The 27775-nt window shown below is 34.8% G+C and overlaps 1 protein-coding gene across 1 annotated transcript in view; it reads right to left on the reverse strand.

Annotated features, from left to right (window-relative positions):
• Positions 1 to 27775, reverse strand: part of LOC145668154 (BPTI/Kunitz domain-containing protein-like) — a 56116-nt gene that overhangs the window by 19571 nt on the left and 8770 nt on the right. The window contains exon 2 of the mRNA XM_081735745.1: positions 12458 to 12632. Within this exon, the coding sequence (XP_081591871.1) occupies positions 12458 to 12632 (175 nt within the window). The remainder of the gene's footprint in view (positions 1 to 12457; positions 12633 to 27775) is intronic.

Raw genomic sequence — 27775 nt, forward strand, 5'->3', positions numbered from 1 at the left:
AGTTTATGATCTACAACATCGTGTCCGTGGGCTTTGTCAGAGTACTTCCGTTTCCTCCCACATTCGTATCCCACCAATTCTTCCATCACCATTAACTTGCCTTAATCATCCGTCTCCCTTAGCCTAACGGACATAATCGTGGGACGTTAAGCTGAAATATTTCATTATTTTTTTCATTTACTACCGAAAATAATTAAATAAAACTTTCGTTCAATTTTGTTCTGCTTTTTAATTAAATAAAAAAAATATTTTTTAATTTATACCCAGTTCAAATTTTGTAATATTGAGATTTGTTTTACCCATTTACTCAGAAAGCATGACTCCATCATTCCGTGTTTGTGCAAAGGTAGGGTTGCCATAATTTTTCGATTCAAAATACGGACAAACCTTAAAATGACGACCCATCAAAGACACGGTGAATAATCACAGAATAAATATTTTGAAATTTCTTACCGAAAAATCACCTTTTCAGGTTATCACACAATTGTTTACTGTAATACTTAAAACACTATTGGAAACTAACATATTTTATTTTTTTTTCTTTAACAAAAATATAATAAATCATACCATTAGATTACGTATATTAAATCTAACCGAAAGAACCTTGGAATTGTAAAATGAGACACTTTTTTAAAACATAACATAATTTATTAATAGTAACTAAAGTATATAATGAAAACAATTCTTGTCGTCCGAGATTTTAGCGATTCCCGACTCGGAAATTTTCGTGCAGCTGCAAAAATTGTCAAATACGGACATTTTCCTATTTCATGCTTTGTACGATACGGACACGGACGCGGACCCAAAAATACAAACAGTCCGTACACATATGGCAACTGTATGCAAAGGCATTTTATTCAACCAATTCTTATGATTGCTAACGGTAATAGTTTGACGAACAAGTATCACTGCCTTCGTTCAGAAGAAAATCCTAAATTCGTACTTTGGTATTTGCTGCCGTCTAGAGAATATTGATTGATCTTCAAATATTAGAACCAGCAAATTTTGGAGATGCTAATTCTGTACATCCCGTATATTATTCTGTAATTTTATATTTATGTGCCATGCTAATAGAATAATTTATATGATAATTCTGAATTGCATCTTCTTGAAAAATTATTACAAAAAACCCTTAGATCAACTAGATTATGTTAAAATTCACTGTACGCAAAAGTTTGCAACCGAAGAAACGGGAAAACTGAAAGAAGCAAGAAAAATTACCTATTTTCTAGAAGTACTTTTTAAAAAATCAATCGTGCTAATTTTGATGTAGAGGTTCATATTATGAAACTATTAGGAAACCTCAATATCGGGAGCTATGGTTCTAATTGGTTAAATTCCATGACGTGGAGTCTACAATTACTATTCCTTCCCTATACGTGGCTATTCTAATTAGCTAGTTTTCAGCAATGTACAATTTTTAAAAATAATTTTGTTGTACCACAGTCAATTATTAAGTACCGGCACTTTTGAATATGTCTGAATTCCTAAAAGATTTGTATGTAGTTATGCATTTGATTTCTCATGATGAATAAAATATTCGTGTTAATCTTAATTTGTATTCTTAGCTAGTATTTCCTATTAATATTTGTGTGTATATTAAGAGTTCAGAGCACAACGCTTAAATACATAGAAAAGTCAATGCTAATTTTACATTATAATATGAGTCTTTTAACCTCTGGAAGGAACTTCAGATAGTGATCTTAAAGATAGAATATATCAAAAATAACCAAAACTGGACTTGATTTCATTGTGCACTGAACATGCCATATGTTAACTGGCCAAAGCGTACACAGATACAGGCACGTACCCACAAATTTATTTCAGGAGTGCTCCAAATATTCGGAAGGGGGGTCTAAATTCAATATGAGGATAAATTAAATAAACTTTTGTAAAGTTATCCTAAAAATTTGACTAAATGTACGGAAAAGTCGGGTTTTCGGCTGGTCCAGACCCACCCGGTGTGTATGTTCCTGCACAAATATCTAGATTCGGTTATGAGGAAATATCTAAACTTCTGGCGCAACAGCCTTAGGTGGACAGGGCCTACCAACGCATGTGAAATTTATGCCTATTGGGTGATGTGTGGTGAGTTTGGAATTTCATACTAGGTCGGAATTTGGTACTTCTTTCTTTCAAGTAGCTCCACAATCATCCTCACGACGTTGGGTTGATTCCTGCAATGTCAACACCATTAGGTAAGCATGAAGGTTACCTAGCTGTCCTCTGATCAGACTCTACACTGATCGTACGGGAAGCGATGCAGCTAGAACGTTGGTTTCATTAGGAGGAAGTTGATACAAATCCCTCAAAATAATGAAGCTATTTGAAATTACACATTGGTCAGTTGAACTCTTGGGGGCACTGTGGCGCGCAGCAAAATGTTTCAGTCGACTTCAGCGCATGAAAGTTACTGGTGTACAATGTTATGTGTGTAAATCTTTTCTCGGGTGCTTCCGTTTTCTTCCAATTTCTATAATAATTTATGACCCTCCTCTCAACGAGGTTTCCTTGGTTCGATACTACATTGCAGAAACACTACCACTAATAATAATAATAATAATAAAACAAGTAACAGTAACAAAAATTACACAGTAACTGTTTGAGTTAGCACGTACTATGTGCAAGGTAATGTATCTGACAACATTGTCGATTTGTTTCCCAAACTAATGGAATTACGTAATCAGCAACCTTGAAGATTTAATTATTAATAACTCAATCCTTTGATGCTACGTAATAAAAACATAAGCAAAAAATGAGACAGTATAAATTTAATTCAACTGTGATGTTAAAAAACAATGCTGATCTCATAGTATAATTATGGTAGTTATAACGGTATCCGCGACCTTTTAGTAGAATTAACTGTTTGCACTTATTACGTTACGCGACTCTGAGTCAGTATGTCAACCTTACAAACACAACTGAAAGCCTATTTATGAGCAAGATCTCAAAGACACTTCGTGGCTAAATGGATACCACTATCGCCTTTTGTGAGGAACATACTAAACCAAGTCCCGGAGACAGAACCTCCCATTTCCGGCCCTCAATCATGGAAAAGGTCCGAGATGGGATTAGTTGTATGACGCTTAATCTGTAATCCTTTCACGCACTCCCTGTTTCTTACTAATTTTGTTCGGGTATCTGCCGACAGGTGGACACAAGTTCGGAAGCTTAAAATGATTTTTTTTTTTTTTTAAAGACGGTCACTTCAAACCAAACTGCATCCCCCTACCTTAGCCAAGTATCAATAAAATTTCAAATGAGACGAGACAGAGGACATTTCTTAAGAAACAAATCGCATCCATAGAGCGCAAAGGTTCCAAGTCCATTTTTTTTTTCGAAATTGAGTTTTTTATACTTATAGATGGCGCATGATGTGCTCTTTCACATGGCGACAAAAAAAGCGTACGAAATCGTTATTATTTACAAGAAATAATGAATGACATTTTGTCCTATGCCATATGTCCTTTGTCCTGTGTCCATTATTTTTGCTCTCCTGTAAAATTTCTAAAATTAGACATAGAACCTTTGCGTGCCAAGAACGCGAAATATACTTTCCGAAATAAGACATCACTATCACAACATTTACTGAAACGAGACACTTCAACTTTTCTTTTTTCTAAAGTTTACGCTCCATGATTATGCTTCAAGGCTATAGGAGACGATGATGATGATAATGAGTGAAATGGTGGAATGAAGAAAGTGAGAGGAAACCTCGAGATAACACGCGTACACAGTGTTTGTCCACCACAAATCCCTACTTGGCGCGAGCTGTGATCAAGCCAGAGACCTCACGCGCCAGTGCGCTAAGCCACCATGGCCCCAATATGAGCCTTTGTCTTGTAGACAATCGTCAATATAATTTTATGGATGAGTATAATTTTTGATCCAAAGATAGGTTATGGTTTACAACACTGATGAGCTAATTTATAATGTACAGGGTACCAGAACTAAATAAGAAACCTTACTTGGGGGGCATTTTCCTCGTCCACGTTGATGAGGCGACAGTTCACTGAATGTGTGTAGGCCTAAGTCATAAATTTGCTGAATTTTCTCTTCCGCGTATCCTCCTTATTATTTCACGTGCCTAGACTATTCCAATTAGAAGCTGAGGTACGAACACTTGGAAGTAACCTCTGTGAAATCTACATTTGTCTAAAAGAACGATATTTACCCGCCTCATTTATCTACAAAGAGGGGGAAAGGAAAGTAATCAAATTAGATATGTGAGACCATATTGATACACAGAATGCTTTAGGTCTATTACGAGTCAGGCGACCTTTTCTTAATATATTTATCTCACTTTTGCTTGATGCATATATTCTGACTTTGCCAAATCTCGATGACTTTACACTATACAAATATGATCTGTTATGAATTAAGAGACACTGTAATATCGTAATCAAAATTTTGAAAATTAAAAACTCGAAGTCAGGAGAGAGAGAAATTGAGAGGCGTAAGTTCAATTTGTAATGTAAAATCATGTCAATCTGTGAAGTAACGTTAATTACTCTACATTTACCATTAAACAACTAGATGTCAGTACTGGCGCTGTCTATGTGCCTGATGCCAATAGATGGCGTTGACGTGCAGGAAATTTGAAGATTTAATATTATTGGAACGATTTGGTTGAAACTTTAAAAAAACTGCATTATTTCAGTTTCATTATTTGAAAATAGGACAAGCACCGTAACGAATTTAGATTTGAGCATTAATATTTGTGTATTTCTACAGTAATAAATACGTAGTAGAATATTGTTTAATTGCAATTAAAACTGCAATGTTTCAATTTAATTATTTGGAAATAGGACAAGCGCCGTAACAGCATTTAGATTTTAGCATTAATATTTGTGTATTTCTACAGTAATAAATACGTGGTAGAATATTGTTTAATTGCAATTAAAACTGCAATTTTTCAATTTAATTATTTGGAAATAGGACAAGCGCCGTAACAGCATTTAGATTTTAGCATTAATATTTGTGTATATCTACCAGGCGCGCAGCCAGAATTTTTTGTTGGGAGAGCTCAAGCTTTTGGGGTGAGGTCCAATACTTCAAATTCTACATCTATGTAAGTATTGAACGGATAGAACTCTGCAACCGAAAAGACGATAAGTAATTGTAAAATACTTCCACCTATATTTTCAGAAAAAAAAATGATAGAACTAGATTGTTTTTATAAGAGAAAGAAAAAATGAAATGAATAATTACAGCTCAACGTCCAACGATTATGCTCTTTAAGCAAAGAGAGACGATGATTAAGGCAAGTGAATGATTATGCCATAACTGGTGAAATGAGAAAGTGGGAGGAAACGGGAGTACCCCCGAGAAGTCCACCACAAAAACTTACTTCACCGGGAGTCGAATCACGGACACCACCCATCAGAGGTAAGCACATTACCACTGAGCCAAAGGGGCTCCCGTATAAGAGGAGTACAGATGAAGTTCAAGATCAAATTTTCATGCTACATCAATCATTTCCCTGTCAAACAAGTAGAGTTTTATTGAGAAAGTGTACAAATATAGTTTGAGTTAGGAAGTTTTGGGGAGGGGTCTGGACACAGTGTACTCCCCGCGAGTGCGCCTTTGATTTCTACAACAATATATCATGATGGTTAATTTGTAATTTAAACGGTATTGTTTCAATGTAATTTATTAATAATAATATTGAATATGAGCGTACTTCACTGTTTAGCAATGGAGAAATAGAAATTTGGAGATATTTACTATTAACTATTGTTTTTTTTTAATTGTTGGGCATATAGGAGTAACAGTTTGTATGTGAAGGCTTTTTTATCTTTAAAAAAATATAAAAGAATGTTATTTTTATGTGCTCATTCATGAACTTAATATAGAGGTCGCCGAGAAAATAGGCAATTATCTACAGAAAGACATCTCTGTATTTGGTTAGTTTAAAAAAAAAAACTGTAAAAAATATCAACACATGCCTTTGCTCTTAGCATACATGAACATACTGTTTCAGGTAGAATTATAAAAAGGGACATGGTGGCTCACTAGGAGTGTACTCGTCTCTAATGGTAGGGGTCTATAGTTGAATTCCAGATCATATACATTTGTCGTGAATAACATCGCACTTATTGCGATACATATGCTTACAAGAAAAGCTTTTGAAATGTGAGAGAGTACACTTATTTCTTTAGGAAATTCAGTTAAAAACAAGAGTAGGCAATAGAGTATTAGTTTTTCCTATCCTTTCTCAGTCGCTGACTCACTAACTGTGTACTCTAGGTAAAATCCTACGAGGCATCTGTAAGAAAAAATTAACCCTTTTCATAGCTGATTCGAAGTTATTTTGTATTTTAGATCATAAATAAACATTACGACGTGCAAGTGAAATGCAATTCAATAGCAGAAAATACTAACTGTTTCAGAAAATGAAAACTAATTATTCCGCATTGGGATTTTGTTATCATTAATTACTTTCAATATTGAAACTTTCTCTCGGTATTTCAATGGTTCGATCGCGAAACACTGTTTGAGAATTGCTCATAAATGAGAGATAAGGGTGATTAAAAAAAAAAATGATTCTACTTTAACCATAAATGAGAACTCATAAATGAGAGACAAGGGTGTCTTTTTTTAAAAAAAAAAAAAAAAGATTCTACTGTAACCATAAATGAGAGACAAGGGTGTCTTGTTTTTAAAAAAATGATTCTACTGTAACCATAAATGAGAGATAAGGGTGTTTTTTAAAAAATGATTCTATTGCAACCATAAATGAGAGATAAGGGTGATTTTTAAAAAATGATTCTACTGTAAGCATAAATGAGAGATAAGGGTGATTTTTAAAAAATGATTCTACTGTAACCATAAATGAGAGATAAGGGTGATTTTTTTTAAAAAATGATTCTATTGTAACCATAAATGAGAACCCATTAAATGAGAGATAAGGGTGATTTTTTTTAAAAAAATGATTCTACTGTAACCATAAATGAGAGATAAGGGTGATTTTTTAAAAAAAGGATTCTACTGTAACGAGCCACAATGTAGATGGCAAGGTGGCTCAGCGTTAGAGCGCTTACCTCTGGTGCGGTGAGGTCCCCGATTCGATCCTCGGGCAAGTAAGTTTGTAGTGGACAACATGGTGTTCGGGGGTTTTCTCGGGGTATTCCCGTTTCCTTTCACATTTTCATTCCACCATTTCTTCCATCATCATTCACTTGGCTTAATCATCCGTCTCCTATAGCCTAAAGAGCATAATCATAGCACGATAAACTGAAATCCATTTATTTCATTTCAGCCACAATGCATACTCACTTTATACACACATATTCGTTTGAAAATATATTCGAAAGAAATAAATGGATTTCCAACTGTCTTTGAAATACATTTTCTTTCTTAAATTACGAGAAAATTTGTGTGCCTCTTAGTAGCGACTTGTCGACTTGAGGAGATACAGTTATATTATATAGTGATATTTTTCTGTCACGAGTTGGCTACTTTGTGGTTAGAGAATGGCAGAAGCAGATAGCGATAGGAGAAGTTTTGAATATATAGGATCGAAAAAATGTACCCACACCTTCAGAAAATAATAATAATAATACAGAAAAAGGAAGCCCTGTCACCGTTCACTTGAATCGAATGCTGACAAAATTCAAGGATTCTCCGTTTAACGCGTTTAATATTCGTCATATACACTTAAAAAAAACTCATATATATGAACAGCTCTTTATTTCGTAAAATTAGGGTACCGTACTTGGAGAATAAAGTATTTTAATTCGACTCATTTAGTATTATTTTTTCTTACGTTTACATGAATGCATGTACTATTTATAAACTCGATTAGCCTTTTGGGCCGCGGTGGTTCAGAGGTAGAGCGGTTACCTCTGGTGCATGGGGTACCTGGTTCGATACCAGTTCGCGCTAAGTAAACTTTGTGGTGGACAAACACCGTGTGCGTGGGTTTCCTCCGGCTTCTTCCGTTTCCTCCCACTTTCTTCATTTCACCGTTTCCTTTAGCGTAGCCAGTATAACAGTGGGACGTAAAACTTAAAGATTTCATTTCATTTCATTTGATTAGCCTTTAAAATTTCCTGAGAGAGAAGAAATATTTGTAGCGGTTAGGGGATAAAGATGGTATGTAACAAATTGTACATTTCGGGAAAATTTACTTTCACATTTATGTCTGTTAACATACACCCTTCATCGTTTGCAAATCTCTTCACTGGAACGAGAACTCACTAAATGATGTATTATGTAGCGTAACTAACGTATAACACGTGCATGAAATGCCAGAATCCAAATTTTCGAAAAAATGTAGCATAACACCTATATCCTCTAAGCGTTTCAATTGTCGGTGTTAAAGTTTCGAGTTCCTTTTTAGTAGAGACTCTATGAGACATAGATCCACACTTGAGATGAAATCTGAACCACGGTAATGCAGTAATGACATCAGCTTTAACTTCTGAGGTAGAAAAGTTTCTTCGGGGGGGGGGGGGGAGAAAATAATAGATTTGTATTATTTAACCTATATTAAAATATAACATGTCTAGCAGGCAGTCGAATGGAGGATGGGAAATAAGCTAAGTAGGCAAATATACTGGAAACCGCTCAACTCCTTTCCTTCCCTAATCTCGTCACTACCGTAAATGCTTTAACATTTTCAAGGCTTTCTGCCAGGAACCGAACATAGGGTCCTATACACCAAAGATGCATGCGCGCTAACCACTAGAACAGTGGAACTATAATTCAGATTTTTTTTAAAAAAAGAAACGGTTTCATCCTCGATAATAGACATCTTAGCAGCATATCAGACAAGTTAAAAATAAATAAGAAATGATTTAAGAAAAAAATGAAATCTTTCAATTTAACGTCCCACGATTTATGCTCTTTAGGCTAAGGGAGACAATGATTAAGGCAAGTGAATGATGATGAAAGAATTTGGTGGAATGAGAAAGTGGGATGAAACGGGAGTATCCCGAGAAAACCCACGGATACGATATTGTCCACCAGGAATTTAATTGGCCGGAGATCGAACTAGGGACCTCCTACACCAGAGGTAAGAGCACTACATCTGAGCCACTGTGTCCTTGCTTCGAAGAATGAAAGCAATTTTTAGAAGAAAGCCGGAACCTCCAGGGTCTCTGCGTTAGCCTGGTAAGACTAAGAAAATCTTTAGTCAGGATTACTAGCCATAAGATTCAAAGTTGGATAACGAGATGAGAATGACAAAAGCCCATCCTCTTCGGATTGCTAAATGAATTTAAATGACGTCCTGATTTGTTACGTTGCATATCGCTGGCTAATTCAGATCAAACGGAGCTCGAATCTCAAGTATAGGCCAACATGGCCTGAGGCTCGTAGAACTGGCTAATATGGTTACCATCCGAGCCTTCGGCAGCGAGTGACTTTGATTTCAGTTTGCCTATGAGACAAGATTTGAAGCTATTTCAAGGCTCGGAAAGTATATCTGCTTCTGTCGGAAGAGCTCTGTCTCGTCTCGAAAAGTAGGTCTATATTGCTTCTATCGGAATAGTTCTGTCTCGTCTCGGATAGTATATCTGGTTCTATAGGAAGAATTGTCTCGTCTCGGAAAGTATATCTGCTTCAATAGGAAGAATTATTTCTCGTCTCGGAAAGTAAACTTGCTTCTATCGTCTTGAGAAGTATATCTGCTTTTACTAGAAGAGCTTTGTCTTCAATCGTCTCAAACCGAAAATTCTGTTTCGTGGGCACCTAGTTCGATTGCTGGTGGGAGTTCATGTGGTTTGAATCCCACATTTAAAAGTAGACCTACGTCTCAATTAGCGCCGGTGTCAAAAAAATACGTTTATCAAAGGTAACCAATTATACAAATCATGAGCGTCACTGAAGACAACGATATTGGAGAAGTATTGCACATACTAGTATGTGTAATGTGAGACATGGCGGCGTATCAAATTTGCTTTTGATGCAGTACTTTCTGATCTGTAAGACATAAAACTTTCAAAGTCGTTATACGTATATATATATATATATATATATATATATATATATATATATATATATATATATATATATATATATATATATATATATATATATGCACTGTATTTTAAGTTTAATGTCTGTATACAGTGGCGTATTTAGGGGGTGGCTATCGGGCTCAAGCCCCCCGAAATAAATTTGTTATATGCAAAACTTCATTAAAGTTTGTCGGCATCCAAAAGGAAAAGTATAAGTGCTTGTTCATGTGTTGTGCATAGCCCCCCGAAACAAAATCCTAAATACACCACTGTCTGTATATATATATATAATGCATGTTTCCAACTACGTTGCATTTCGTGATGCTTTTTAATGTTCTTAATTTTGTAGTTACACGTGTCAAGTTATAGTTGCGTGACTTTCTTTACAAATTATAAAAGAAATGAACAGACAAACGCATACAAAAACGTTTAGAAAAAAATACTGCAATAAAACACAATTGTTTTCTCTGCGGCTGTGAATGAACTTAACAAAAACATCTTGCAACAGATTATTCTATGGCTGGAAAGTACTGACAGGCCAAGTAGAGAATATTTTTCCTTCATTCAAAAGTATATTAGCAGACCTACTTGCCTCCTAATATGCACTTGAAAGTGCAATTATTGTGTTTATATAAAAAAAAACAAAATTAATGAAAAAAAAAACAATGGCTTTCTCATTATACGAGGCAATTTTGGCATTTCTCTTGGCAATGAAAGCTCTGAAATGGAAGGTGAATGTAGAAAGTTACGATGACCTTGAACTTATTCATAAGGCATTATGAAAGAAGAAATGCACTCACTTCACAGCTACTATCATTTGTTATATTACCTCGCAGTACTTTCTCGCCATTTTCTTTCTTTTTTTTTTTGTAAAATTTATTCTTTTTAATAGTATTTTCATTCTGTAATTGCGTGATCTTGTATTTTCAAGAAATTTCCTTGGGCAATGGCTTTAAGATGCAAGACCACACAACTCAGCGCATAATTTTCCCTTTTCTACAAGCTAATATACACTTTAATTTTAAAGATTATGTTTGCAATTCTTTCTAGATAAAAAATTTGCGAAATCTGCGAATATTTTTAGTTTAATAGTTAGTTTGTTTAATAAATTTCCACACCGAATAGAATTACTAAAATATTGAATATACTAAAAGTGATTATAGTATTGAGTGGTGTAACGTTTTTTCTTTATTTTCTTCACTTAGGATAACCTATTGTGTCTATTACATATTCCGAATATCTAATAGAATATTCTTAATATTCTGCATTATTCTTAAATCATTGTTGTATTATTTATATTTATTATTGTGTTATTTATAATGTTTATTAAGGGGAAACGGTGTTTCCATACTTTTCATGGACGTTACGCCCGTTTCACTATTTAGGCGAAACAATATTCATTAGTCTGCTTGTGTCTTACATAAATATCAACTAACTTGAAAATTACTACCGAGGACAAGGCCACCTATAAACGCCCTCCCCAGACAATTGTCAAGGAGCTTGTTCTTCTTCTTCTTTTTTTTTTTTTTTGAGCAAAAGATCCAATATATTCCAATCAAAAATTTTCTTGTACGCCTTATATCTAGAGAACTACATATGTCTAGCCAAACACAAACTATCACTGAATTCAGTATGATGTGCTTATTCCGGAAAAAATACGAAAACTCGATTTCGGGGCAGTTCAAAAATTTTGTGGCCCCTGGTCCAAAAACTAATTATTGATCAAGATCGCAACCTTTTGATCCATTTTTTAATCATTCCTACAAGTTCCTCCGAAATTTCCGCCGAATTACCAATACTGTGTTGTTCTGTACAATCGACCTCCCCAGCCATGCTTTTCCACAGAAGCTATTGAATGAAGTGAAATTAAATTTCTAGTTCTACGCCTAACGTTTATGCTCTTTAAGATAAAGGAGAGTAATAATCAAGAAACTGGTATAATGTGGGAGGAAATGAAAGAACTACGGGAAAACCCAAGAACAAGATTTTATCCATCAGAACTCACTTGGCCATCCCGTTTCTCCCAGTGGACGTCCATCGTCATCCTGAAGAAATTTACTGTCTGTTTATGTCTCGGAAACGGGATTCTATTTGGGATATTTCTAGATTATTTGTGGGATAATCAGAGGATAACTTTTGGTGATCTAAATATTGTTCCGTGACACCCAGTTAACAGTAAAATCTAAGGGAAACCCCCTGGAAATTTTCATTACTCTTAAAGTTTCTATTACGAGAGTCAATGTCTCAGAAAAGTATGGGAGTTTTAAGTCATCCCGTAAACATGTGCTTTATGGACAAGAACGGTTGAATTACTAGATCAAACAAGGGAGAATGAATAGACAAAGCATTTAACTCTTTCATCTTGCCCATAGTTCTTAGTCGAGGAACATGAACCTAGTAAAAGTTAAACATTACTAATCTTTAACATTTCAAAATAAAATATGAATTTAACCATAGCAGTAAAATATATAAGTATTGACAAGTTATCTTACTTGTTTTTGTTTCCTCCACAGCCACTCCAGACAAAAGGTTCACATCTCTTAGTACCAGGATTGAAGTAATATGACTGAAAGAATCCTCTGCAAGGACCAGTTTTCTTTGGAAGGAAACAATCGTCAGGATTAAAAGGTACTGTGTCTTCTCCTCTGGGGCCAGGTCTTGCATCCACTGTTAAAGGGTAAAACAAAATAGCAGTCAATATTAAGTTATAACAAACTATTAAAAATTTATTAATTGTAATAAATGTAATAGACACGTGTTTTATGAAATTAGATCTTTCTGAAGCCTGAGTACGTACAAAAAGCCACTTCATATTTTGTGTGTACTATTAACCGTCTTCTATCATTGTATCATGACAACGGGTATTTTCCCATGATTAGCAATTCGCTTGCCTCAAATTGAGAAGCTTACATGCACCGCGGCTTTCAGCTAACCTCTAAATTTTTACATAGGAATATTCTGTTTTAGTACTGTCTATCAACTACAGATTCTTTCGTTTTCTACCTAAATTTATTCTACATTAAATCCATACATATTTTATGCATTATTCTTATTTATCAATACAAGGTAGGCCTATATGTTCTAGAAGAGTGATCAACTAAGAAACAATTCGTTTTTCTTTTTGTTTTTTCTTTATTTTATATTGTTTTCCTTTATTTATTTATTTATTTACTTTGTTTTCTTCCTCTTTATTGCATTAATTATTTACTGAAATATGGTTCTTATAATTAATTAAATAGGTATGAAATGATAGAAACAGTGTACTCTATCATTTCTTTTTCTTTTTTTTTTTTTTTTTTGCTCAGCCTCCATAAATTTTCTCTCCTATTTTCGTAACAAGCTAATGAAACATTCAATTTAAAAAATATGCTGTGAAACCGTGCCATGTAACACATACGTATTTATACACAAACGTTTCATTTGATGCACTCTTGAAGTTCATATATACATCTCTAAATTATACTTTACCTTCTTTGTTAAGTACGAGAGCAATCTGTTATGAAAAACAATCACGTTTATCTACTTTGTGATTGTCAAGAAATTATTCATATTTGACGGAGTAACAGAAGAGGAATACTAGAATTTTGCATATTGGGTAGCATACATGTCTTTGGATCTAAGGGTTCTCAAGTTCAGTTCTACGGACGGAGAATTTTCAATGTTATTTTGGCATGGTCAATGGTTCTATTCAGCCGGTTCGCACCGATTCGTTAGAACAGATTGTTAAATTATTTCCAGTTCGCAGTACCGTTTGTTATATCCAGACATAACAGTAAATTTTGCCCAGTTATACCCAGAAACAGTGCATTCTAATTTAACTATCTTTGTTTTTAGAAATTCTTACAGCTACAGTGTTAAACATGTAATCTCTGAGAACAAAACATAAGCGTTTATTACTTAACCTTAAATGCTCAGATATCAAAAATAAGAACTGGGATCACATGAGTGTAGTGGTGAATGGGAGCTACCGTAATCGGGTTAACACTGCACTTAGGAACTAGTAGTATGTGTGCTATCCAAAAATATATGTTTCGGAATCCTGCGGTACTCACGCAACAATTTTTATAGAGAGAGTTTGGTTACGAGTATATAATTTGAAGTATTCTCCAACTACCTCTATGAAAATTATTGTGGAAGTACCGCAGGATTCTGAAGCTTGGATATTTGGATAGGGCACATACTAATTCCTACGTGAAGTCTTGACCCGACTACGGTATGTCCCACAGCTATGAACCTTTAAAATTCATTTTTTCATATTTCCGACAGCCTATAACTTCGAAAGGAAGCATTTGTGCACCCAGGTTATTCTATGTTTTTTTGTCTTATTTTGGTGTCAGGGTTATCCCAATCTTTATCGGTGTTGTTTTGAAACACCCTGTATATTCTATACAGAACCGATTGTTAAATAATTTGAATAACACCACTGAGCATGGTAAGGTAATCTTGAATCAATCTGCAATTAGAAGTACTGATATCCGATCGGCAAAGCTATAAATAAATGCGAATGGAACCAATATGATAAGAAATACTTCCTAACTAAGAGCCATAGGGTTTTTTGAGTTCTAATGCTGATTTATAATTAAAAATAGGGAGAAAGTATATATTTAGATTTAAGGTTGGTTTAAAGGAACAAGTCTTGTCGACAAATGTCACTACAGTCTTCGTATCTCTCTCTCATGTATTTTTATCTTTCATGAAAATCCGCAATTTCTTTTACAAATTTCAACCTACATACTTCAAGTTTTTTTACAGAAGGAACTTCATAACCCATCTAAGGCAACAATCCGTGCTGATTTTTTATTGTCAGTTTTCTTCATTGTTGGAATGGATATCCAAACCTTTAAGTATGAAATTGTTTTAACAATGAAGAAAATTCTTTAAAAAAAAAATCGATAGAGATTGTTGCCTTCGATAGGTTATGAAGTTCCTTCGCTAAAAATTTGAATTCTCTAGATTGAAATTTAAAAGATAAATAGTAAATTTTGGTGAAAGGTAAAAAATAGATGAGATATGAGGATTGTAGTGACATCTATCGGCAAAACTTGTCCGTTTACACCAACCTTAATGTATTTATTTGCTAAATCTCTCTTAAAGCCATGCATATGTTCTGTTCAAATCTGTCAAACTTTCCCCGACAGAGGTCTGCTTGTGTAAATAGGCGGATAGACCGGTAGAATTTGATTTTCCTCATCAGTGATGCCAATTGAAGGGAAATTTCCCTTGGCGCAGGGAAATTTTGAATAAATTTTGGAGAAAAGGGAAAAAGGGAAATTGCTTGTAATTTCTCAATATTGCAGGGAAATTTGAACATTTCTTCAGTCATTTATGGATTGAATGTATTTACGTATCTGATTAAACTCATTAAAATTCAGTATAAATTCAACATCCTATTTGTTCCAAACAATCCGTTGCACATATTTCACATAAATTCTCACAAGTTATCTTGCTTTGCATTCTTTAATATTTATCAACATTACACATCGATCAACATAACATATTTTAAAATCTTTTATCAAAATTAATCTTCCCATTGTTGAATTAAATGCAATGCAATAAGATGAAATATTTCTGAATTAAATTGTCATTCCAACTATTATAACGGTTTGGTTTGGATTCGTGTCCGGGACGTGCTGTGTTGGTGAGTTTGCAGTTTAGTCCGTAGCTCTGGCTTACGTTTCTTGCAACTGTTAAAACGATCTGAAGTGTTATATCACCAGCATACCATACTGTTAAGTGGTAACAGAATGGAAGACGGCAGTTGTTCGCTTGAATCTGCATGAACTCCAGTGAAAAAACGGGCAAAAAGAAATGAACTCTCCGGGAGGAGAAAGTTCCTCGTGAGCAGTTTAAAAAATTTGGACCTGAAGGGATGCAAGACCCGCAATTTCAAAATTGGCTGCAGCCAGTGAGAGATTGTGAGTTTACAATTTTCTGGTGACTGTGCGCACAGAATTATAAATTCTTAAGAATTCCGCATCTCTAAACTTTGATTTAGTTTGTATTGTGCTTACGAACATTCCTCGTGTACAGCTAAAGACAGTAGCAGCTAGAGTTTTCTTTGTAACTGTTCGTATTCGTTTCAGTAAATATGGAAGTGCTGTTCTTAAGTAAGTACGTACCAAATATATACTTAATATTTTCTTTGTATCTTAGGTTACATTACTATTAAAATCTATCATGATATCTAGGATAAAAATTAAATTTACATAATATTTATTTTTATATTTTTTATGAATTATTTAGGTTGTCCGTCCTGACCGAGGTATTTATAGTTTTTCCTCAGTCACACCAGGCAAATGCAGAGATTGCACCTTTAACATAGGTCCTGACCTACACCCTTTCATCTCCTTTTCCCTCCTCTATCGCGACGCCTTAGATACCTAAACGACAAATCAAGTTCAAATTCAGCGTAAGCTCAAAGGAAGGCTGTCAGGTATTTGCTTGTATGTGGTTATAAGATATTGGGGGAGGGGGTGGAAGCAAAAACGATTGAAAATGCGTTTACTAAATACAGTACTTGAACGGTTTGGATGAAGGGAAATTTTGTCTGGAAAAGGGAAATTCTGAAGCTTGCGAAGGGAAAACGGCTCTGAAGGAATTGGCATCACTGTTCCTCATTATGTAGCAGTGTTGGGCAAATTTCAATTGAATTAACAATTAACAATTAATCTGTGAATTTAATTGTTAATTGCAATTAACAATTGAAATAAGTAATGGTTAATTGTTAATTGCAGTTGGCCATTAAAAAAGGAGAATCAATTGCAATTGATCAATTGATTGAAAGTAATTGCAGTGGAAAGTAATTGCAATTGAATTCTGTAATTCAATTGCAATTGAAATTAATTGGCAATTGATTCAATTGCAATTGATTTCCACAGCAATTACTTTCAATTGATTGATCAATTGCAATTGATTTCAATTGATTTTGCCCAACACTGTTATGTAGGGACTTTGAAATACCTATAATACGTCAAACTTTTTAAATTCTGCTTTTTCCTCTATAAGTTTCTTAATGTCTACCGGCTTTATAAAGTAAACAAGGAAAACATAACCATGGGATGAAAATGTTTCTACAACGCGGAAATTCGGAAAGGTTAAGATCATAATACTTCTATACATTAGTTGAAGGTTAAGGGGAAAATTCGGATATTACTAAGTAATCATAATTCCTATATTTACGGTTAGTTTAAAGGGACAAGTTTTGCCAATAGATGTCGCTACAGTCTTCATATCTCTCTCATGTATTTTTTACCTTTCACGAAAATTCACGATTTCTCTTACAAATTTCAACCTAGAGATTTAAAATTTTTAGAGAAGGAATTTTATAATCTATCGAAGGCAACAATCCGTACCGATTTTTTTATTTAGAATTTTCTTCATGGTTGAAATGGCTCGTTTGTTGAAAGGAATATCCAAACTAACAATATAACTGTTTCAACAATGAAGAAAATTTTAAATAAGAAATCGGCATGGATTATTGCCTTCGATAGGTAATGAAGTTCCTTCTCCAAAAATTTTAAGTATGTACGTTAAAATTTGTAAGAGAAATTGTCAATTTTCGTGAAAGGTAAAAAATACATGAGAGAGATACGAAGACTGTAGTGACATCTATTGGCAAAACTTGTCCCTTTACACCAACCTTAATCCATTAAAAGTTGACCTTTTTTTTATGCACTTACAAGTGAATCTTCATAATGAAACGTGTTAAAGATGTCCTTAAGATTCAACAACACCAAGAACTTTCCCATGGATACGTAACAATGACTCACTGTTTGTTTTTAAAACAAATACTACTGATCCTTGTGAAAAAAAAAAGAACTGATTCATTAACAAACGAATCATTGCCAAATGAATCCGTCACAGTCCAAGAACGTGCCATCTGTGATGGGTGACAGATGCAAAGAGCATCTGTGTCATTTTCAATGCCAATGTTACTTCTGACCTCATTTTCTTTAATGAGGGCAAGATCGCTGATTAAATGTGGGTACGAAGACGAGAAATGAAGAATTATAAATCAAATTAAGAAACTTGAACTGTTATCTAATAGTTCTATTGATTAGAAGTAGTTTGTTCTCATTTAATATTATAAAATCATAACAAAGCATGAACTTATATAGTCTGTAGCAGGGGTAAAAGTGCGGGAGAACGGGTCGGGACGACGTCCTCCCACCTCATTAAAATATGTACGGCATCCCCCATTTGCTGAAAAAAAAATAAATAAATAAATAAAATGGGCAAAGATAGACAGGGGATATTAAGATGGATCTCGCAGAGATTGGAATACAAAGTAGAACCTGGATGCAGTTAGCTAAGGATAGAAGTCAGTGGAGAGCTTTTGTGAACGCGACATTGAACCTCCGGGTTCCATAGGCCACAGAGTTAGTTGGTTTAGATAGGCAGGGGACGGCGTGACGTCATACCGCTACCTACCGTCCCCCTACCTTTTCAAACCCTCTTGTACCAGTGGTCTGTAGTACGTACTGTACAGCAGACTAAAATGTGAGACTTTGTTGCAACTTGAAACAAAATTTTAGAAACCAATTTAGGCTTTGAGGTCGAACAACGGAACAAGCGCCACCGAGCAAAAGCTTCAGCTCATTTTGCCAAATGAAGAATTTTATTTAGAGATTTGAGGGGGAAAAGTAGGCAAATCTGAGTATAGTTCATCTTCCGAAAAGGTAATCACTGTAACAAGCTTATCTGCATCCTCAAGTGTTGCGACGTACACAAACATATATGTTTTAAACGTTTGAGAGATAAGTAAGTGTCACGTGTATCCACGTAAAGAAGTTTGGTTTGTATGGTGTGATATTTTTTTCAAATTAAATTCTACTACCACTTCTAGTTTTAGTACAGAGGTTAGAATAGAGGTGGAATATACTCTTGGAACGACTGCTTGACTGCAGAAAACCATTTGTCGTTATCTATTACCGTTTGTTTTAGTATATCGAATGACGTTAAATCCGGAAGTGGTTGATTTTTGGCACTTCCGGTTTGAATAGAAGGTTAAGAGAGAACATGGTACTTATTCTTAGAACACTACCTCTTATCGTGTTTGCTCTATGAAGATGAATATTGAAACTGTTAAGTTATAGTGGATTACTATTACTTTTGTTTTTAGCAGAGAGCTAAGGAAAGGATGCAGATCAAATGTATTCTTGTGACGTTTAATCGGTTGCAGAAAACAGCTTCTCGCTGTGTATTTCCGTTTTTGCTCTATACAAACCAACGTTAAAACTAGAAATAGTTTATTTCCACTACGTTCGATTCTCGATTTGAAATGAGCTCTCTCAACGAACACCATTCCTAACTTCTGATCTATATCCTGGCCAAAACTGATGGCGATCCATGAAGTGGCTTTTGTTAATTTTTTATTTTTTATTTTTATTTATTTTTATTTTTTAGCTCCCGGACGGATACCATACACACATACTGAATGTATATATTACTGCCGGCTGCGTAAAAGGTGTTTAGGTCCAAAAGACGTAAATCATAGTCGTTTGACAAAAATTAGGATTGAAACATTTCAGCTTTTGTGAGGTGAGTTTTTTAAAAAGTTAATTAAGTATCTTACAATGTTTGCAAATACCTGAATGTTTTTAAATCATGTATCAAAAGTATTATAAAAGAGGTTTTCCAACATCCAAAGTGTTTAGGCCATTTTGGACTTAACATTTTTACGTAGCAAGCACTGATATATATATATATACTGTATATATATATATATATATCAAAGAGTTTTGGTAAACCAAACTTCTTACAAAGTATTGATAACGATAGTAGTGATATCGAGGTAAAATGTGGTAACATAAGTTCTTCCATTGGTTATAATCAATTTCCCTGAAGCACAAAGTTTTGTTCAGCTTCATGTGATCCATCGATTGATATACATCTCATCTTTGTAACATAGATAAACAAAAAGTAATGGTTGAAATCCATAATTTTCGGCCATATCTCATTAACTATACAGTGTTCGGTGGTCTCCTTAGTGAGAGTATAGGCCTGCTTCAGTTTCTTCTTAATAGATGGCGCGGTTGTACAGTTTCAATTTTTTAGGGTTACAAAAATATTTTTTTCGATTTCCTCAAAAATTACGCATGAGGATTTATATTAACTTATATAATTTTGTTCATCTTCATAACAGTGGCGGAGTTAGAGGTAAAAATTTAGGAGGTGGTAGCAGAATCCAGACTATGATAGATATATCATGAGTTTACAATTTTTTCATGGTCCTGTAGCAAGGGTGCCGATTTCTCTGTAAATTTGGGGGGGGGACCATTCAGATGTAGAAGGTATATATATATATATATATATATATATATATATATATATATATATATATATATATATATATATATACAGGGTGGGCCATTTAATTAATCCACGGAAATAACTGAAAAACGATAAAACATAGAAGAAATGTTTCAAGTACACGTTATATATTGCTAAGGGGGAAAACCAATTCCGCCAAAAGTACCCCTCCTCGCCCCCCCTAAATGGGGGTAACGGGGGGTAACTTTGAAATGTCAAATGGGAACATGGGTCGAGTAATATCTCGTTCGAAAGGTCTTTTAAAATTAAGTAACGCTGTACCAAAAGATGTTTCATATTGTGCACCGGTTTCAAAATGGCCGCCATAATATGGTTCGGAAACTCCAGTACCCGTAGTGTGAAAACCATGGAAGGTAAATGAATGGAACAAAATTGAAATACGTAAATATCATAGGGCATATCGAACGGTGTAGTCCCTGTGATCCCAGTGGCCTCCCTGAAGGGGTCTTGTGGGCTAACTTCAAAATTTCAAATAGTAACATGAGTCGAGTGGTACCTCGTTCGATAAATCTTGCAAAATCTAACATATTGCAGGAGAAAACGATTGATGTGAAATGGCAGTGTTCTCAAAAGGCCGCCGAAACATAGTATACGTGTCAGAGAAAAGGTTTAGTACCCGTAGTATGAAAGCGATTGGAGATAATTCAACAAAAGAAAAACTGGAGTAGCTAACTGACGTAAGGCACATCAAGAGGTCTTGTCGGGGTGACTCCAAGGGCCAACTGAAAGGTATCCGGGGCCAACTTGAAAATTTCAAATAGCAGCTTGAAGCAAGTAACATCACGTTAGATAGACAAATTAATATCAAACAGCTTCTGTAAGAAAATTTTCGACATCAGACACCGTTTTCAAAATGATCGCCAAGACATGGTGAGTGTGTCTAAGAAAACGTCTAGTGCCCATAGTATGAATACGGTTAGACATAAATGAAAATAACGAAAATTAAATAGGAAAACCACGGAGGCGTTCCAAGGCTCGAGAATAATACAACAGAGATAAAAATATTAGAGTAAAATTGCCATAATGTATAGAGAGAAATCCAAGTCCTGCAAAATAATCTCTCCCTGTGCTCTGTATGTGAGTGGGGTGGAAAGTAAAGTGAAAGTTCAAACAGAACTCTACTTTAATTCAAATTAAGGCTAACCTTACAAATAGGTATGGTGTGGTTGAAATATTTGTTTGTAAGGATGACGCTGTAGTGACTAAAAAAAAAGAGAAACTTTTATGCAATGCGTGCTGGTTATTCAGGAAGCATTTCGGGGATATACGTACACACCGTTTCGTCCCTCAAGATCACAATATGACATGAATGTTAATAGTTAATCAAAATGTAACTGTGGCCATCCGCGTTAACTTAGTGCACAATTCTCTATGCATGAAGTCTGCCTTCCAAACAGCATTGGGTAGGTCAAGCGTACGCCCGAACCGTTGTCCGGTCGGACATTGAAATTTTGAAGTTAGCCCACAAGACCTCTTCAGGGAGGCCACAGGGATTACATCATTCGATGTGCCTTATGATATTTACGTATTTCAATTTTGTTCCATTCATTTACCTTCCATGGTTTTCATACTACGGGTACTGGAGTTTCCGAACCATATCATGGCAGCCATTTTGAAACTGGTGCACAATATGAAACATCTTTTGGTACAGCGTTACTTAATTTTAAAAGACCTTTCGAACGAGGTATTACTCGACCCATGTTCCCATTTGACATTTCAAAGTTACCCCCCGTTACCCCCATTTAGGGGGGGCGGGGAGGGGTACTTTTGGCGGAATTGGTTTTCCCCCTTAGCAATATATAACGTGTACTTCAAAAAATTCTTCTATGTTTTATCATTTTTCAGATATTTCCGTGGATTAATTAAAATGGCCCACCCTGTATATATATATATATATATATATATATATATATATATATATATATATATATATATATATATATATATATATGAGGATTTCTAGACAAACTGCATTAAAATTATGCCAAATATTGTATATTTATTTATAAATACAATAGGGGGCTCACATGAGCTTTGGGGGGCCCGAGCCCCCCAGGATTGGCGTCCTTGTCCTGCAGAAGTTTCGAACTTAACTCTCTCCTATTATTGGATATTATTGCTACGTTGGACGTTGACATTGTGGACCTCAAGTATTATTTTACAACATTACATAATATAAAAACTGCAACTGACACTGTATCTAATGTCCCCCCCCAAAAAAAAAATCCAACAAAGAATAAAAAAGCAACTTACTATAAACTTTCAAAATATATAAATAATACTTTCAATTATTTTTGTTACTCAAAAAATTAGGGGGATCTAGCCCTCCCGGCCCCGGGTTAGATCCGCTACTGCTTAGTGAATTGATATGTATAATCTTTATAAATATTTATTTCGTTAAATGCTTAAAATACTGTAGATTTTATTTTTATATGTTCACTTTTATACTATTCAACTATCGTTTAGCCAATACACAATCTATTGTTTTTCCCACTTATAACGCACTAATACCATAATACATAATTAATGGCATAGTATGCACAAATCCCCTAAGAAATTTCTACCAGTATATGTATGCATGTACACACACACACATACACATACACAGCTGTATTAGCTGCAAATCCCATTATTTGCAGGGATTTGAGGCGGAATTAAAGTACAATCTCTTCTCAGAAATGTTGATTGAAACATAATGTACGTATGTCGAAAATAATATCCATTACCAACAGTGGTAGTTAGATAATGTGGATTTCATAGATCCATGTTATGCCTAAAGCCTGTGTGATCAAATTATTGGAAATACAGAATAAAAAAATTAGAAAAAAATATAATTATTACTGAAATATTTTGATTCAATTCACAGAGTTGAGGGAGAAAGCTGTATACATTTGATTTCTTTCCAAAGATTTTTTTAAAAAATTTATTTATTGAATTTTGTGTTCGATTGTGCTCTTCTACTGCTGAACAACGGTCGAAGTAGGGATGCGAAATTGTGGAAACAATCAATGTTTTGTCAATATAGGGAAAAAGGAATATAAAACTTGCTTTGTTTCCTAAGATATTATTTATTTAATATACGGCCCTAGCACAAAAGTCAGTTACATTGTAGACCCCCATAAACTAATTGCCAAACTGCTCTCCATTTACTTGCTTTGTTTCCTAAGATATTATTTATTTAATGTACGGCCCTAGCACAAAAGTCAGTTACATTGTAGACCCCCATAAACTAATTGCCAAACTGCTCTCCATTTACTTGCTTTGTTTCCTAAGATATTATTTATTTAATGTACGGCCCTAGCACAAAAAGTCAGTTACATTGTAGACCCCCATAAACTAATTGCCAAACTGCTCTCCATTTACTTACTTTGTTTCCTAAGATATTATTTATTTAATATACGGCCCTAGCACAAAAGTCAGTTACATTGTAGACCCCCATAAACTAATTGCCAAACTGCTCTCCATTTACTTGCTTTGTTTCCTAAGATATTATTTATTTAATGTACGGCCCTAGCACAAAAGTCAGTTACATTGTAGACCCCCATAAACTAATTGCCAAACTGCTCTCCATTTACTTTCCACAAATACATGGGCGGCGAGTAACTTCCAAATTTATTCTACAGAAACACTTCTTGTTCGTTAAAACCCCGGCACATCTACAACACTTCTTATACTTTCAAATTTCTTATTCAGTTTGCACTGTCTGTTGTGTTGGTGAAAGCACATCACAAAACTTACCACAAAACCATTTCTGCACTTCAGAGGCCGCGGTGGGTCAGTGGTAGAGCGTCCATCTCTGGTGCATGGGGTCCCTGGTTCAATCCCTGCTCGCAACAAGCGTACTTTGTGGCGGACTAACACCGTGTGCACCGGTTTTCTCGGGGTTCTTCCGTTTCCTCCAACTTTATTCATTCCACCATTCCATTCACTTCCAATTATGATAGTTTCCTTTGGTCTAGCCGGCATTATCATGGGACGTAAAACTTAAAGATTTCATTTCATTTCTGCACTTCAATTGTATCTTTCTTATGCTACTACCACAATCGAAGCATTTTTACACGATGTTCTCTTACTTATGTGCCATTGTAGTTATTAACAAGTCGCACAATTGCGCACTTGCTTGAGTGCAACACTCACGAACCCACAACCAACTCGTACGGGAGGGAGCGGTAGCTCAGTGGTAGAGCGTTCGCCCTGGTGCTTGGGGTCCTTGGTTCGATCCCAGCTCGCGCCAAGTAAAATCCCTGTGCGTAGGTTGCCTCGTGTTTCTCCCGTTTCCTCCCACTTTCTTCATTCCATCATTTCATTCATTTCTCACCATCATCGTTTCCTATAGCCTCGACGGCATATCCGTGGGCCGTAAAATTTTAAGATCCCATTTCATTTCCATACCTCGTAGGGATATAAAAATGTGTAATAAACTCTAAAATTTGCATTTTCGGAGGGTTTAAATTCATAAAGATAAGGTAACATAGGACTATGTATATATGCATCTATAGTAAATTGTTCCCCTTTTTTCATCTTCTAAGCAGACTCCATGAAGTGTTTTGTTCGGTTGGTTTTAACATTTCTTTTCAATACTGGACCTAAAACATGAATTTACAATTTAACTGGAATTCTAATCACAAGGTATCATGTTTGAGGTTGAACCTGGTTTCCCCGCACACTAGATGTAAACTGGGAACCATTTGCCCATAAGGAAGTCCAAGCTGCACGAGTATATTCTATAGGAGGCCGAAACCCACAAATTTTCGAGATTAAACTTAGTTTTATACCTTTGCCACAGTAATTTTAACCTGCCTGGTTTCGACGAACGCCTTCTTTGGATCAAAAGATCTAATATATTCAATCAAAATTTTTCTTGTAGGCCTTATATCTGGAGAACTACATACAGTGTAGCCAAACCCAAACTGTCAAAAATTTTCTTTTATGCCTTATATCCGGAGAGCTACTCTATATACATATAGTGTAGTCGAACCCAAACTATCAGTATGATGTGCTCAGTATGATGTGGTTATTCCGTAGAAAATACGAATACTCGATTTAGGGGTCGTTCAAAACTTTTGTTGCCGACGATCCAAAAACTAATTCTTGGCCAAAATCGCAATCTTTTGATCCATTTTTGGTTCATTTTTCTAAAATTCTTGTTTATATTTTCCAGTTAGCAACGGGCTTACATTGTAAATGTATGCTGTACGTGATTCGTATCAGGTTTATTTAAACATGATTTCTGGTATCTAAAATTTTGTTGTGCAAACAAATTAATTTTGAAAACCATGTAATTAAAATTACATCACCGTCTCCGTTAGCCTAATCGGCATAATCGTGGGACGTAAAACTTAAAAGATTTCATTTTTCATTTTTGAAATTACATCACATACACTTCTATTAGTACTTAATGAATTTAGCGCTGAGATCCTGTACAACTGTGCACATAAATTTAGAAAGTACTTGTTAGATTCTTTTATTTATTTATTTTATTTTATTTTGTATCATCTATTCTTCAATGTGTTTATTCCTAAAATCATATGTCAAACCTTTTTTAAAAAAAACTTTCTTGCCTTCCAAGAATTTCATACTAATCTCTCTCAACTTTTTCCATTTCTTTTTTACTTCGACTGACATTGCTCATTTTTTCTAAAAGTCTTTCTTTTTTCTTTTCTTTCTTTCTTTTAACCCCCTCTCTATCTTTCTTGCACTCATTCAATTCCAGGTCAGACAACAAACGTGTTGCCAATTAGCAAGTTCATCTTTATGTCCTTGCATCTTGAAAAGACTTCTTCCTCAAACCACTCCCAAGAAATAAGTGTTGCCATATACTATAGTTTAAAAAAACATAAAACATTGTTTTGTAAAGAAATATACAGTGAATTTAAATAGTATTTTTAATGAGACAACGATATCATGCAATTAACATAGTGAAGTTAGCAAAACTGAGCCAAATGTCTTAGAACATACTTTTTTCTGATATAGTAATATATTAGACTTGACAATATTGTTTACAAAAGCTAAATATCATAGTAGCTAATGGAATGGGAGCTAACGGAACAGGAGCTAAAGTTAGAGAAGCTAACGAATCAGGAGCTGAAGATACAGTAGCTAAAGAAATGGGAGCTAAAGATACAGTAGCTACCGAAACGGGAGCTAGTTACAGTAATTAGCTAACGGAACGGGAACTCAAATTGTAACAACTAACGGAACGGGAGCTAAAGTTACAGTAGCTAACGGAATACAGCAGTTAATGGAACGCGAGTTAAAGTTACAGTATCTAATAGAACAAGAACTAAAATTGCAGCAGCTACGGAACAGGAACTAAAAATCACAATAGCTAACGGAACAGAAGCTAAAGTTAAAGCAGCTAACAGGACGGGAACTTAAGTTACAGCTGCAAACGAAATAGGCAATTAAGTCTACGGCAATTGCTGGAGTCATTTGATGATAAAATCAAGCTCTTTAGAAGATATAAAATAAAAGAAAGTCTTTCTGTTTTCATATTAAAAGAAATCCAGATAAAATCGGTAAGTTATTGGTGTCTTACACTCATAGGCGGGTCGTGAGGGGAATCGCATTGGTAAAATCAACTAAGCTAAATCAAAGCTAAGGAAAGGAACCTTATTATCGCAGATAAGTTTTATTCCTTGAACTTGTAGTGATAAAACTGTAAATTTTACTTATTTGACTTCTTTAGGAGACTTACTGGTTATGTTGGAAGTATTATAAAAGGTGAGCGAAATGTTTTAGAAGTGAACCAAAACGAATTAGTCCCAGAAGCGACAGTCCTATTAGCGACAGGAACTGTTATCTGTCCTATGAGCGACCGATTCATTTACATTGAGATGATGGAAAAGGATATGATTCCATCTCGTAAAATATGTTTGCCTCTGGCGTTATTAGCGCCCGAACAACCTTGATATGAAATATGTACGTGCCAGTGATACTGTTTGTTAAATATATTTTTCCTCTACTGTGAGTACAAATAAAACTTTTTTAATTTTGAGTTAGATTTGACATAAAACATATCAAATAACTTAACGAGACAACAGGAATATTTGCATGAAAAGTACCGGTATATTCCTGTGTAATTATTCAAAATCCAGTTGTAATATCCCCTTTCTTCAAAAGCTCTGTTTTCTGTACTTAATTTGATTCAAATCTAATTACTCATTAAGCACAGTAATATATTTTATTTTGAAAACCTTAAACGTGTAACGGTTTCTCCAACTATCTACCTTTTAGACTTCCTAAGACTATGAATAAAATGAAAAAAAAAAAAAAAATTGTCAATGATAAAAGTCAGCTTTTGAGATCCCTTACATCTGATTGGCTATTCTCAACCAATTCCACCAATTGCAATGCACTTCACTCTAAACAATCCAAAAGGTAAACAAAACTCTTTAAACTACCTTCCCCCCTATTGTAAGCTACTAAAACGTAAACTAATTGTTTAATTTGCCATCCTCTCTTGTTTTGACTTATAC

The sequence above is a fragment of the Thermobia domestica genome, chromosome 13 (genome assembly GCF_964235325.1).
Source record: "Thermobia domestica chromosome 13, izTheDome1.hap1.1, whole genome shotgun sequence".
Lineage (NCBI taxonomy): Eukaryota > Metazoa > Arthropoda > Insecta > Zygentoma > Lepismatidae > Thermobia > Thermobia domestica.